This window comes from Camponotus floridanus, unplaced genomic scaffold (assembly GCF_003227725.1).
Source record: "Camponotus floridanus strain SB8 unplaced genomic scaffold, Cflo_v7.5 scaffold58, whole genome shotgun sequence".
NCBI lineage: Eukaryota > Metazoa > Arthropoda > Insecta > Hymenoptera > Formicidae > Camponotus > Camponotus floridanus.
This window is the reverse complement of record NW_020229747.1, coordinates 303268-318537: the sequence shown is the minus strand read 5'-3', so window position 1 is coordinate 318537 and position 15270 is coordinate 303268. Positions and strand designations below refer to the sequence as shown.

The 15270-nt window shown below is 36.3% G+C and overlaps 1 protein-coding gene and 1 long non-coding RNA gene across 7 annotated transcripts in view; one reads left to right on the top strand and one right to left on the bottom strand.

Moving 5' to 3' along the window:
• LOC105256887 overlaps positions 1–8266 on the top strand; it is a 72451-nt gene extending 64185 nt beyond the window's left edge. For 2 of the 5 annotated variants that reach the window (XM_011267164.3, XM_011267162.3), the window contains 8 exons: positions 1684–1787; positions 3279–3536; positions 3658–3960; positions 4081–4520; positions 4608–4987; positions 5063–5669; positions 5753–6559; positions 7471–8265. In XM_011267164.3, the coding sequence (XP_011265466.1) occupies positions 1684–1787; positions 3279–3536; positions 3658–3960; positions 4081–4520; positions 4608–4987; positions 5063–5669; positions 5753–6559; positions 7471–7806 (3235 nt within the window). In that variant the 3' untranslated portion in view covers positions 7807–8265. Of the gene's footprint in view, positions 1–1683; positions 1788–3278; positions 3537–3657; positions 3961–4080; positions 4521–4607; positions 4988–5062; positions 5670–5752; positions 6560–6708; positions 6789–7470 lie in introns of all 5 variants that reach the window. The other 3 variants (XR_002192806.2, XM_011267157.2, XM_011267163.3) reach the window with 3 other exon arrangements.
• The window catches only part of LOC112639334, a 78613-nt gene that overhangs the window by 51093 nt on the left and 12250 nt on the right, over positions 1–15270 (bottom strand). The gene's annotated exons all lie outside the window — the stretch shown is intronic.

The following is a 15270-nucleotide window of genomic DNA, read 5'->3' as shown; positions in this document are numbered from 1 at the left end:
AGTTAAAGACTTGTAAAATACCTTGCGACAGTCAAAAAGAATTCAGTCGATTCTATTTACCTTCAAAGAAGCACACGCGCGACCTAGAAGCCGTTTACTTGAGGTGCACATTTCTTCAAGGAGTTTTAATCGAATATACGGGTTGAAAGTTTTCAAGCGCACCGGTCAATCGCGCCATTAGGAAATTGTTCAACTAGCATAGAACTAACATTTCGATTCAATTCGACATGAATCTTGGTTGATCTCGAGAGATCCAGGTCACCTTGAATTATAGACAAGATATAGCAAAAGTAATTGTTGCATTTATGTACTTTTTTGGCGCATTAGTAATCTATAAGTAATCTATGATCCAAGGGAAATTCAAAGAAAAAGAGAAAATCATTATGTAATTTTTTGATGAATGAAACAAAACATTTCTTTTTATTTTAATCACTTCTCACAACGCGCATAATTATTTTTCTATCAGGTCTGAAAGCTAGCAGTTTTTTATTAGTTTAATTAAGTTGTCAATCTAAAACGTGTTAAATTACACTGTTGTCTGTGAATGAAAATGTGTCGCAAATTAGCAGGAACCTCTTTAATCTGACGGGCGACGCGTGCTCCTCGTTGCGCTTTAAAGCTTTTAAAAGTTTTTCATAACTAGTCGCGTGTGATAATTGCGGAAAATTGTCGTTTACTTCTATTTCCGGCGAACAATTGTCGACGGATTTGTCGCTTACCATATATCGTGTGTTCATAGCGTTGCCTGTGGCGCTATTATGTAATATGTATTTTGTATAGCACATTAATACTTTACGCGTAATATTTAACAATAATTTATACTAGAGATCCAAAAATCTAAGAATAAATTTTATTACAGTCGATTCCTTTGCATATGATAAATCCAATTTGTCCTTTATTTAAAAATATCCGGTACAAACAAAAGTTAATAGAAAAATGTTTACAAAATTAAAATAATCAATGAGCAGTGAGCAGCAGAAAAGGTTATACAAGTAATTTATTACTGAAATTCATTTAATTGACATTTATTTTACCTTATAACGTTAATATATTTATTTTTTTCTCCTTTACGCTTACAAGTAATTCGAAGCAAAGTAGACGAGAATAATTTAATGTTTTAAAATAAATCTCATTAGTCCGACGATTTTCCGCTTGGCTAAAGCGAATATTTTCCGTTTGGATGAAGCAAATAACGGGCCGAATTGCCAAGTAAATATATATAGAGAGAAAAAAAGCGAGATATCATGACATCGATTTATAATTCAGGAAGAGAGGAAGCTCGCGTACATTTTATTCTTTATCGGTCTTCTAACGCCTTATAAACGTTACCAAAAGTTTTATAAAGCTATTTTATTCTACGAAAATCTCGCTTTAACGTGATGCAAAGTGGAAATTATGCAACTACTTTTCAATTTTATTTTTAATATTAGATTTACCGTGAATAGTACGCGATGCAAAGTTGAAATAAAGTTACGTGCTTAATATTGTATGCAATGCCGTTTAAAATTATGAAACAACACGGGCTTTGCTTAAGATAAAATGTAAAAAAAAAAGAAATTGGCGGAAAATTCTAAAATTATCTCGAGCGCTATAAATTTTCAGCGCTATAAATTTTAATCTATCCTTTTTTAATAGAAATCTAAAAATAAGTATTACTATTATTATTTACGGTTTTATTTGCAGCGTTAATAGCGACGGCTTGTCACCACTGGATGTTGCTGTACTTAGCAACAACAGGCCGCTGGCAAAAATGCTGGTTGCGTTCGGTGCGCAGGAAGGAAATCAATGTAAGTACAATCGAATCCAATTACAAATTTCACGCCGCATAGCGCGAACTTCGTTACGAACGACGAATCGTGACGAATCCCGTTGATCCGAAGCTTCGCGAAAAATCGCTTTTCCGCTTTCCCGCGAAACGGTTGGCCTTTACCGCGCGAAAAAAAAGCTCAAGAAAATCATCGGGTCGCGGGCGATTCCAATTACGATTCCGTAGTCTCTAATAAAAATGCCGTCGAGCTTTATTGCGTTGCAACGAATAAAAATAAAGAACAAGATGTATAAAAAAAAAGCGGAAGCTGGAGACAGCACTTTTTTCGTAACGTTTTTAATAACGTCCCTCTTTATCCGATATATCGAAGTGCAGCGTAATTACGATGGAACGTGTAATTGCAAAATCTGTAGTAGCGTCTAAACATTTTTCAACGCACACTTCCGTGTGCTCCATTAAGCTAAACATACGTATGAACCGTAAATGCAAAGATACAGACTATAAATACGAATAAAAATACGCTTTTATTGAATATCCCACGCGCATGATAAAACTACATGCGATAAATCCCAAAGCTTTTTTATTCGGTTTTTATATCAAATTGCAACAATAAGACTTGTGCGATATGTCTGAAAAATCAATAAATTTGCAGACCCCATTAGAGGTATAAATATTTGAGAATGTGTCGTAGATTTACTGCATCATAAGCATCACTCGGTTATCGTTTTATGATTTTGAGAAAAAGGATAAAATACTTTAAAAGGATAAAAGTTGATGAAAATAAATTTTGTATATGCCAAGTGAGATCCCAAGGGAAATCTCACGTTATTAAATCAGCAACTCGATCTTCATCTTTGTGAAAGTTTCATCTCTTAATTTGTCCCGTTACGCTCGTTAGCGTTTCAGTACGATGACGCATCATTAGCAGACCAAGTCCTTTTGAGAAATGAAATATAGAGTAGAAATAAGGATACTCTTCTTCCAAATTAATTTCAGAAATATCCGTGACGAATTCTTGCAAATCGGGAGAGGATAAAATTTAACTCGGCTAACGTTTAATACGCGCGAAGCAGTAAATGTATTACTCTAAGCGATGCAATTCCCGTGCATCTCCTTTTCATTAATTTCTGCACTGTCTGCTTTATGCTGAAAAGTAATTATAGTTGTAACTGGACTCCCAATTAATCGTGGCAAAGTCGTATGATCTTGCATCAAGATCGCATACTGCAGCAAGATACTGCGATGATATTGCAATGATCGATTGCAATGTCAATATTTTAATTAACGCGTAATAATTACGCGAGAAACAATATATTATTGCGACAATAATTATCGTTAAAACGTGACAAACTCGATTTAAATATCTATATACGTGACACTTTTCCTTGCTTCAAGAAACATACATTGATAATGCATCGATTTTAAAATATGCTTACATTTGATTAAATTTGATCCGACTATTTAATTTTAAGTGCTGTTTTGCACATGATCATTAATTTTATTGACGCAGTTAAGTCTCCGGAGTCCTTGGGAAGTCATTTGGCGTCATTACTCTCGGAAGCGGAACACAGAGTTCAAGAACTCGGCGGCGGTACTTCCGGCAGCAGTGCGACTTTATTGGAGCCACCGAGCATCCACAGGGCTAGTTTTTCCGCGCAACATAATAATCTCACGGGATGCAGCGGCAGTACGGAAGACAAGCAGCTTGCCCTATGGGAAAGAAGAGCCAGGGCCCTCAGAAAAATGTTATTGGGTTTCGACCAAGCGCGTGAGTTTGAGACATTTAATTTAAATCTGCAAAAGGTATTGCAGTAGTATATAATAAATTTGTAAGAAATATTTTTGCTCCAATTAGGTATAATATAAATGTGTCATTTTGGATATCTTAGGACCCCCCGACATGCCGTTTCTGGTTGCGATCGATGTTACCGGAACGACTTCGGTAACAATCAGGTTTCAGGAACCAGACTCGCACGATTCTCCGATTTGCACCAAGTTTAAGGTTCAGTGGAGTTTGCACGATGACTTTTCTGTTATTTGCGACGAGAGGGAAGTCTTGGACATGAAGCAGAGAGAATGTCGTATCGAGGATCTAACTCAGGGTCAAAAATATTATTTTCGCGCTGCTGCTGGAAATTTGAAGGGCTACAGCAGATTTAGGAATTCGACACCTGCGCATGTTACACCTAGCAGTAAGTAAAATTTACGTTATTGTCGCACCGACACTTGGTACAAATACATTGACTCAATTTATCATTGTATCCTAGGGCGCATATATTTGATTTTACATATATTTATGACGATTCTTAAAGGTTGGAGGGACATAGATGGCAGAGTGCCGAGGTTCGCGGGACGATTAGAACAATTAAATACGCTCTTCACCGATATAAGACGACCAGAGTACACGCAAGAGACACCGGCGGTACAGAGGCGAAATCACAAAAAGAAGACGACGATAAAACAACTCTTCACAGCGACGAGTAAATTCCAAAAGAATCTCAGGCGAGGAGTATTTCTCGCGTGTCTGCTCTACCACGAAGACAAAGTCCTCGTTACCAACGAGGACTTCTTACCCGTAATCGAAATCGACGAGACGTATCCCAGTTGTATTTATAACGATTTTCATTGGCTAATGAAAGTCGCCTGCACCTGGGACGACGTTAAATCCCTCCGACAAGACATGGAAAAGAGTCACAGCAGTTCGACGAATCACTTTAGAATAAAGTTGCTTCAAGCTGCTGCTCAGATGCAGGTACAGTATATTAATATATTATTAAAATTCACTGTAATTCGATTAAAATATCAAAAATATTCTATAACGTTTCGATGCGCGTTGTAGGCTGCGCTGTGCATACAAGATCTTGGGCAATTATATCACAAACCTGTCAGAGACATTCAAGGCACTTTGGTATTTTCGACGGTGAATTACATAAAATCAGCAAAACTGATTTCCGTATTAAACAGCCGATGGTTACCGCTCAGCAAAGTCATAAAGAAAGTCATAACGCACGAGGATAGTAACGTTGCCGATATCTTGATGGCCAGTATACAAGAACAAATAACATATCATCAAGTCAGCAGTATCAAATTGTCCAAAGGATTATACCTCGGTTATCTAAAGATGCAGAGCAGCGTGGATCTCATACAGGTCGTCGTCCCGACGAAATCTCCGAATGTGTTGCCGCACTGCAAGATTCGCGATAATCCACACGTATCCGCGTAAGCATATTCTTATCTCGAAAGGGAAAGCACCGCGGTCGCGCGTCGCAATTACCTATTGTATTTTCTGTTAAGGGACGAGTGGGACTACCTGAAAAGAGTAACGCGCATCTGCATGTCCGATTCTTCCGTGAAGGAGTCCGAAGAGAAGGAGAACGTGACGAACGAGGCTCAAGGCACGGAGCAGCAAAAGTTGTTCGTCGATCTGGTCGCCGCGACGGCACGACGACTGTTCAATTATATGGAGATCAGTCCGGAGGATTCCTTGGTACATCGACTTTACGACGCCGAGGTGATCGAGCTGACGTACGACGTATCGTTTCTCATCACCGTGCCACCCGCCGAAACCGCTTGTTGCGTGCCAGGGACGCGGGAGATCCTATTACAACGCGGTGATCTCCTGTCGTTGCCCATTCAGGTCTTTGAGATGGTGCACCTGAACACGTATCAAAAAGACGTGATCAATCGTTACTCGAGGCTCAGCTGCATCTTGGAACTGGACACGGCACAGGCCCAGCATAATCACAGAGAGGCCTTCAGCTCGTTAGAGTTGAGCGTTGCGAAGGATAAACTGGCGAGATTGCAAGACCTCCAGTCGCAAATGAACACGGTATGGAAGGGTGCCAGGTGGCTAATCGACGTTATAACTTTCGCGAGAGATCGCGGCTCCTCTCAACAAAACGTAATTATCGATACTTTCATAAATTTGCATCTCGATTATCATTTGCCGTTAGTATTAATTTGCTATTTAATACTTTTTCGCAGATTGCGTCGCAAACCGTTGGCATATCCATGAAGCATCTGCTCAGTTTAGACAGAAACAAGAACAACGCCAGCAACAATAATAGTCTAAAGCGAAGTTTGTTACAATTACCACCTAGAGATCCTAAGCTCGTTAAATCGAGCCCCGGCCGAGGTAGCTGGCCGGGACCGAATCTATCCAATTCCGCTTCGAATCTTCTCACAACGGAATTCAGCAAGAGCGAACAACAGCTGCCCAGCGGACAATACGTACGCAAGGGTAGCAACACCTCGAATGCCTCGACGACGTCGGAACCGCAGAAATCATTGTGCGTGCCGATGAGCAGCAACAGCAATCTAAGCAATCTGACCGCGAGCAGCACCAATCATCTGATGCCGCTGCAAAATACGCGGCTGCCGCCCTCCAAGTCCGAGGACACTCTAATCCTCACCAAGTACAAACATAGCCCGCGAAATCGCTCCGCCACGATAACTACTTCGGCATCAGCCAGCACTAGTCCGCTAATGAGCATTAAGCCCATCCTTTACGGCGGCTCGCTATTGAGTGTCTCCACGGCGATGACAAACACCACGAGTCTGCTTAGCGTATCTGTGAGCAACACCAATTCCGACAGTCTACATTCGTTGAGCAGCGAGGACAACTCTACGACGAACTCGAGCGTCTGCTTGAAAGCCGGTCATTCGGTCAAAGTTAAAACGTCCAAACCGACTGCGAGCGTCGCGGCGATGGCCACCGTTCCACAGGATAATTTAGACGAGGAGAAGGAGGAGGCGACAATGATGCCGGCACCTCTGCCAGGCATTCTTCAAGTAGGTTTTCTCAATTCTTTCATATCTCAGACTGTCGATGAGAAATTCTACATAAGCGTATTTAGCATAGGTGCAACGTTTAATTTTCAGCAACATTAATATTTCTCTGCACACTCGTGCGATTTATAAATGATATTTCTCCTTCCTAGGGAACACAAGTCTAACCCGATTATAATTAAAAACTGCTCGCTTGGTCCTCTAGTGCAAACCGATGTAGCGGACATATTGAGTAAGGCGCCAAATTTCAACGCTTGCTCTGCTCGGTTATGCTTAAATATTATGCTTAGTGTGCCAAAATCAGTGCGGCATGAAGGATTCATTATGACTGTTTTATACTTTTCAATAGCTACTTGGAGATCAATTATATCTGTATGTAGTGTGTTGCAATAGTATACGTCGCGTAAAAGAATATTGCACAAAAATACGAGTTGTATAATATTAAGAATATATATGATATTCTCTATGTCATATCGTGTTTTATATCATTATTGTTACAGCTTGAATATATAGCATTTTTTAATGTGCCTCTAAATACAAGGTGTGTCTATAATATTGGGAAACTGAATGAATTGTAAAAAGTATCAATCTTATGAAAAAGATATTCAATAAATTTTAAGTATCTTTTTATAGCATTTGTATATTTTTTTCACTTGGTACCAAAATCTTTCAGACACGCCATGTATCACATACGTAGCTTATACCTTGATATTTATATGACATTTTATATAATCGAACAATTTTACTGTTTAAATGATTTTACTGTTTAAATTACGAATGCATTTACAGATACACACTCTTTATTCGGGATTGTTGCATCTGTTAATTATTAATTCTTTTTCTCTATCATGTCAATTTGTATATTATTAGAAGAAAAAAATACAAGAAATGTATCTTGTAATATTGTATTACAGGTTTACGCGGCCTACGAGACTGGCTTAGCAGCTGGCACCAGTTTGAAATTACACGTAACACCAAGGACTACAGCACGCGAAGTTGTGGAACTTGTTGTTAAACAGTTAAACATGGCGGTGGTTCTAAAAGGTCAAAATGGGCCTACCTATACGATCGATGAGCTACCAAATTTCTGCTTAGTTGCCGTAATCGGTGCGCGGGAACGTTGCTTAAGGGACGATTTTAAGCCGCTTCAATTGCAAAATCCATGGAAAAAGGGACGACTATATGTCAGACAGAAACAAGACGTTCTTGCTGCTCTTGAGCACAGTAGTAAGCATACCGCGTACTTATAGCACAAATAAAGCGCTAGTTTTGAATGGGAAGAAAGAGAGAGAAAAAGTTAATGATTTATTGTCTACTATTGTGTTAATTAAATTTCGATACATGCATGCATAAACGCGTGTGTAACTTCTTAATAACGATTATGAACAGAATATTTCACGTAAAACGACTTGGGTCGTACATCTTCAACGGCACTACCAATAAGGAAAAATATTTCAGTGAATAAGTGGGAATAATTATTTAAAAGAAAATAATATTTTTTTAAATTACATAACGCCCCACACATAAGCCAAAAATATTTTTTCTCTAAATTTTTTTTCAACTTATGATACATTCTAATGCATGTAACTGAGTCACATTATGTGAAAGAATCAATTTATTTTATTCGCGCAATAAAGAATGCTTGGCCTCTTAAATAAATAATTTTAGACACTAGACAATAGATTTAACAAGCTTTTTAAAAATTACTTTTTATTTTTCATAGACGAAATAATATTCTTTTCGAGAAAATATTTCAATTTTGTTTGCCACACGATTATTTTTTAATATACTTTGTTAAAAATAAATGCTTTACTGAAATAATCACTAGAGCGTTGAAGATATAAAAATATAATAAATCAGAAATAAAAATATAAATAATTGAATATAACATGAGATATAGCAACATAGACAACTTGGAGGAATCGTTACAAATGTGATAAACATTTCTCCGATCGATAAAATGGGAGTTTATCCTATTTTAGGCGACGTGTACATTCCGATTTTGGAATTCTTAAACTTTCAAGCACGATCTATAATATTCTTCGAATGTTAGCTAGTTGTAAAGGAATGAATAATACTCGAGACATACTGTTATATTTTCTGTACCGATCTCAATGTTTTATTCGATATATGCATATTGTCAAGAGTATACGCGAGCAAGCTGGTTGAGAGATCTCATTGTTCCTTATATCGTAGTTCGTTGTGTCCAAGTATAATTTGTCGTAACGAAATATGGGAGGGCCTTTTGGTGCAAAGAAAATGCAATAGAAGAATACTTGGATACTTTGAATTAATAAGGATAATTATATATACATATAACTTTTTGACTCAGTGAAAGTTTTATATTTATACTATTAAAGTTATATATATGAAATGCCTCTAAAAGAATATATTTTAGGTTCTAATATATGACAAAGTGTTATTATCATATTGCATATGATACTTTTTGCTTACGATTAGATCCAGTGTTACCAGGCTCTGACAAAAGAAATAAAATAATTTCGAGTGCGTTCTCGATATGTGGCATACAGTCTGACACAATGCATTTTTTTTCAGAATATTCAAGATAGAATAATATGAAAGTTCCTAAAGTCTGGTAGCGTTGTCGTAAGATGGCTTACAATTAGAGGAAAAAATGTGTATTTTAGAATAGCCCGAAATCAATTTTTTGAGGGAGAATGTCGATAAATTTTGTTGACAAAAACGATTGTAAAAGAAATATTATATACAAAATATATATATATATATAAAATAAACAGAGAAAAAGAAGAGAAAATTAGTATAAGATTTTAGTTGGAAAATATTTCGAAATTTAAAGCAGCGAGTAATCTATCAGAATTAGCTATATAGTTAGATATTAGTATAATTAAAATGAGAAGAGGCTTATAGACTGTTGTATATAATAGAACAAGAGTATTATTAATACCGCTATTTTATTTTAAAGACAAAAAATTTTTTCGTATTTTCTTGTTTTAGTTTACAACATTTGTTTAATTAAACACTCTAATGCATATATGTATATAAATGTGTTTCGTGTGTTATAATCATATTCTGCACTTGTCAATGAAATGTACATTTGTTTTATTTTAATACAACAAAATTATACGAAGAAAATTTCAACAGGCGTAGGCAATTAGATTTATCCTGAAGAGAAACATTTAATCAAAAGAAAAAAAAATTAAATATTTCGTTGTTATATAAAAGATAAAATTTAGTAAAATTTTCAAAAACTATAACAGACACGTCGCCTGACATGTAACGAAATAAATATCCAATTGAAAGAAACAGCATTACGATAACGTCCAACGTGTACCCAATTAACCGATCGAATAATAACTACCATAGTGTAGAGTGGTTTGCGCTGAATATACATATATTCCCCCAAAACCGCACAATATTACTGCACAATATTATACGCGACGAAACTTCTCAAATGTCTCGCGATCGCGTTGCACGTTTCGTATATAATCTAATGACAAAATTAATTAATGTAGCATATATATATATATTGATATATAGATATTCGTATAGATTCTCTCTCTTTCTAACATAAGAGAAAAAGATGGAGAGAAACGAAGCAAAAAATAATATATTAAAAACAAACTGTTTGGATAGAGCAAAGAATTGACATAAATAATTTCAAGATGCACAGTAGCATGTCAAATGTAAATTCGTATTTCTCTTATTTCGCTCGCCTGCATAATATCGATCTGTCAAGCGAAGAACTTTATTCCATGTCTGTACAGATGTCTATCGTGAAATCCGTCCTTCACGTCGCAGATTCGATATATATGTATATATTTAACTATTATTATATATTCGAACATTTTCTCGAATATATCATGCTTATTGAGCAGTAGTATCGTGCACCAAGGGGCCATTTGCATTTAATGAAGATGCATGGTGCACATATTTTTTTATCGATAAGATGACGAAAGAATCGACGAATTATTAGGGGCAGAGCGTGTTTCGCCAATTACATAGGTAATTCTGTACACCGCTAATTTGGTTAAAATGTTAATGTCATAAGCAAAAAAAGTGTGATGGAAAAAACATAGATGTATCTCTCTTTCTTTGATATCATAGGAAATATAATAATGGAGTTGAGTAAACTTTGTACTTTAATCTACTAAGCTGATTGATCTCTAGAAGAGCTAGCGTAATTGGCGGTGCATTGATTTAACCATGTAAACGATTGCGTTTATTTTTCCCTATTATGTATTAAGCTAGAAGCAAATGCTCGTTTTTGTTCGATTGAAACAATGATAAAAATTTTATTAGCACTACGTGGGTGTCTATCGATGTTGAATGTAAAATAACCGTTAGCATATAAGTATTACGATATAGGAAGTGGGAGAGTAAGAGATGCGCCGAGCTAATAAAGAAGCGAACGTGAATGAAATATTTGTAAATATTTTGAGAAAAAGAGAGTGATTGTGCATGTACGGAAAAAAAATTAGAGAGAGATTATTTTGAACGAAAGAAACTATACTAAAAATTTCATTTCCACGCGACCCACTCATCGTGATGTATTATAGCTGTGCCTATGCGATGGCGATATGAATTAATTAGTTGAACTTCAAACGAAAACATTCTCCTCTGCCCCCATTTGCTGCCCCCCCATCCCGTCCATCCTTCCTAATCTGAAATGAAATTTTTGTACGCGATGTCACTTTAATGCGCCATTTGTGATGTATCGCGTATGCGAGTAATTATGTACAGTAGCGAATTGATGTTTGTATAGAAAAGATGGCTTCGTTTCTGTTGCGACTGGATTTTTTCCCTTTTTTTTTTGTAGGGGACAATGTATCACGACGGAAGCGCCCAAAATAAAACATAATATTCTATTTGTCTCGATCAAATTTATTCATCATATCCTAGTGATGTATCGTTTGAAAGGTAAAAACCGATAAATATGAAAGCACAATTTTTCTTCCATTTCGAATTTTTCAATTTTTTTAATTTTTTACAATTTATATATATTATTATATTATACATTATACAACCAGCGTGAAAAAGAGATACAATTATATGTCTAATTGTGAATTATATGATGTAAATTTTACAATCTTTCTTTTAAAGCCTTATATAAATAAATTATATATATATATATATATATATATATATATAAAATTAATAAAAATAATAAAAAAATAAATAAACCACTTAATTCGCCAATTCTTTTTTCAAACTAAACTTACTCTACCGCCTCCATCAATTATTATCTTTTCTGGAACAACTTATATCCAGTTTTACCCAGCATCATCACCTCCGGCAAATCAAACGAGTGCAAACGAAACGAGAACCCGGACCCTCGACGACCGATAGTCCCGCTGACCCACTTCCGTCTTGTTTCTCGTCTTGCCGAGAACCTACCACCTACTCTTTATTTATTCCCCACTCTAGACGCGATTATATACTCTGTCCTTCCGGCGAATGCGTCGCGAGAAGTTCCCCCGAATAAACCTTTACAAATGGCTTTAGCTAACATCATGAAAACGGTACAACAAAAAATAAATTTGATCATAGAATGATGTCAATAAGATGGCATAGAAGAACGCATAAATTACGGGCAATAAGAGAAAGTTTCCTAAACCATTGGCTTTATTAAGTGGTTACAATAATAATAGATGATTGAGTTTACAGTCACAATTTTGCTAATTGCACGTAAATAATCCTATCGTACTAAATAAAATTTAAAAAAGATTAGTATGCATCAATTTATTTATTTAGAAATTAAATATAAAATGAGAAGAGAGATGGTGAAAAAAAAATCTATATGCATTGTTCTATTTATTATAGAACATGAAGTTTGTTAGATCAGAGATATTCAATCTTTTTTACGCTTACTTTTAATTTAAAAAAAACTGACGCTACGTCACTGCGGAAGTGCAAATTTAATACTATTGCGGAACTATAGTATACGTATACAGTTAATACTTATTGTCACGAAAATACGGACACTGAGAGCGCGAACGAACACGATTGGTTGACCCGCAGTCCGGATTTGCCTTCGGCTGACCCCATTGTTGACTGTCCCACTGCGGCGAGATACTGATAGAGCAAGATGGTCAACGTGGAGTCGATTCATTTTGATATTTAATTGCACCACGTCACGAACGAAAGAAAGGCACCTCGCATCACGAATGGTAACGGTATTTCGGTTCATCGATTACATTTCTTTCAACTCTACGGCTCGAATATTTTCAAATTTCAGATTCGCAATGTTTGCCAAAGAACGACCAACATCCCGCTGAATACGTCGCACTCTGGCGCTTTGTGTACAAATTTGCAATACAGATTCCATTAATGGCAATTTTGACGCAACAACGTCGAGCACGATAGAATATTCAATGAGCGCAACGCAAGTATCAATCAAATTATTACGTCAGCTTGTTTCTCGTGACGGACGTATAGGAGCAGTTTACTGACAAAGGCCTGTGTATTTCTAGGAAATATCCTGCATCTCGTAGCAAAGTATTTTATTGTGCGTAATAGACATGTCGAAATTTTATCGTACGCTTTACCTTACATACATAGACTGTTATTTCTCAAACGGAAAAATAAGAATCGTCAACGTGCTCCGATTCGTATCCCGTTTACGTATCGTGAACCGTGCAACCTCCGGCGCCGCGAAGGCCCAGAAACACATCGTGTCCCCTCTTCTCGCAGAATCGCCGTTGACCGATTCGATTTTAGACGGATCTCTTGAATGCGCACGTGCATGTGCAGCAGCCGCGTTGCGAAAGAATTATGCGGGGCACAAGGTCCGGCCGGCCGCTCGCCGTTCCAATTTTTACCAATCGAAGGTTACGTATCGCAGTTGAGTTTCTGCCACACGCACACTACAATGCACATTCTCCTCTTTGCTCCTTCTTACTCGCTATTTCCTGCTCTTTCTCTCTCTTTCTTTCCCCATGACTCTTTTGTCCTCCTTTATTCTCTTTCAGAATTCGTAATTATGAGTCATAGCCGCGTAAAAGTAATCATATTATCGAGTACTTTTAAAAGGATATGTCATTCTTTGATTGTTGCTTACATTCATATAATATTTTAAAACTTTTAAAGACAGCCCATTAATAGAGACGGATTAATTTTCATATCTATATTTATATCTAATTCAATAAAGGTATTGATACAACTGACAACTTTAATTTAAGTTTCGCAAGTCACCCGGAGTCGATTCGAATCGTCTTAATCGCCCTCATCCCTTACAAACGGGATGGTGGACGATGGCGTCGACGACGACGACCAAGACGATGATTTTGACGATGGTGAAGACGCTGACGACAAACGAGTGGCACAACGCGGAGGAAGAAGAAGAAAAGAGAGACGAGTGTGTTCGGCGAAGCCTACCAACCGGCTATTTGGAACACGGCCGATCAGTTCCTTCGGCGCCGTGGACGCGAACACGCTAAACATTGCCGATTTTACAAACTCGTGCCTCTGTCCTAGACCAAGTTGAGAGAGACCAAGTGGAAGAGTCCGGCGAAAAATCACACGACGCGGTTTTTCGAATCGGTACGAGTCAAAAAGATAAAGCCCCAAACTTTGCGAAACTTCCGCGAAAAAATAAATTCAAATCCAAACAACATTTCGCGACATGGTCTCGAGTAGCTTATGATAAAATGTGAGAAATCGATTGGTCTCTATCGCGTTAAAATAATTTGTCGCCATTTTAATAAGTTTCCAGTGACTTATGTACGGTGTTGAAAGAATATTATGATATCAAGAGTAGTTTACATTTCAATTTGTTAAATGTAAATAAAATTACAAATGTGTATTAACAAAATTTTAAAATATATTAAAAGAGATGTGTAAAAACACGTAATTATACATCGCTTTCCTTGTTATTATATAACCTTGGAAAATTTTTTAAGTAAAAATCAATATATAATTAAATAAAAATAAAACATCGTAAAGTTATTGGACGTCTAAAGAGTTTTTGCCATCACCATTAAATAAATAATTTTTATACATCCAGTTTTTGAGCGTCCTGAAAATCAATTATACAGTTGTTTCTTTAGATATATATATAAAATTATCTATGAAAAAAATATATAAATATAGCACGATTAATTTTATTATATCATACTTTATATTTCTTTATAAAATTCATATTTACAAATCGGGCAAGAAGTTGCAGGGTTTCGACCTTTTCCGGTCAACGACAGGAAAACTTGCCATATATGTATATTTTGCTATTAGTATAATTAACCCAGATTTTCCCGGATTTATGGTGAACGGCACGCGGGTTAGTAGCACGCACTGCGCACTATAACAGACTGCTGACATGCCTTCGATTGCGAAGAAATGGCAAAAAATTGCACAATATTAGCCAACTATAATTAATTACCTGTCATTTATAATTAATTTTCAAAAGTTATCAAAATTTATTACAACATTATCAATAAAGCTAAACTATTATAAAGAAATTCTAGAGCCAATTTAATACAAATAACCCTTACGAGTTTCTAAATTATGATCATTGTATCAATTGCAACATCACTGTCAATTGAATCGTCGGATTTAATTCACCATCGTAGGTAACGAAATTATAATGCAAAGCTTTTAATAAAGCGCGAGAAAAAAATTATTTAAATAATGCTAAAAAATTGCACAAGTCGTGATTTAATAAAAATAATGCAAAATTATAAGCTTTAGTCTCCCTCAAGAAAAGATAAATATATACATAATGTATACAATGGCGCTCA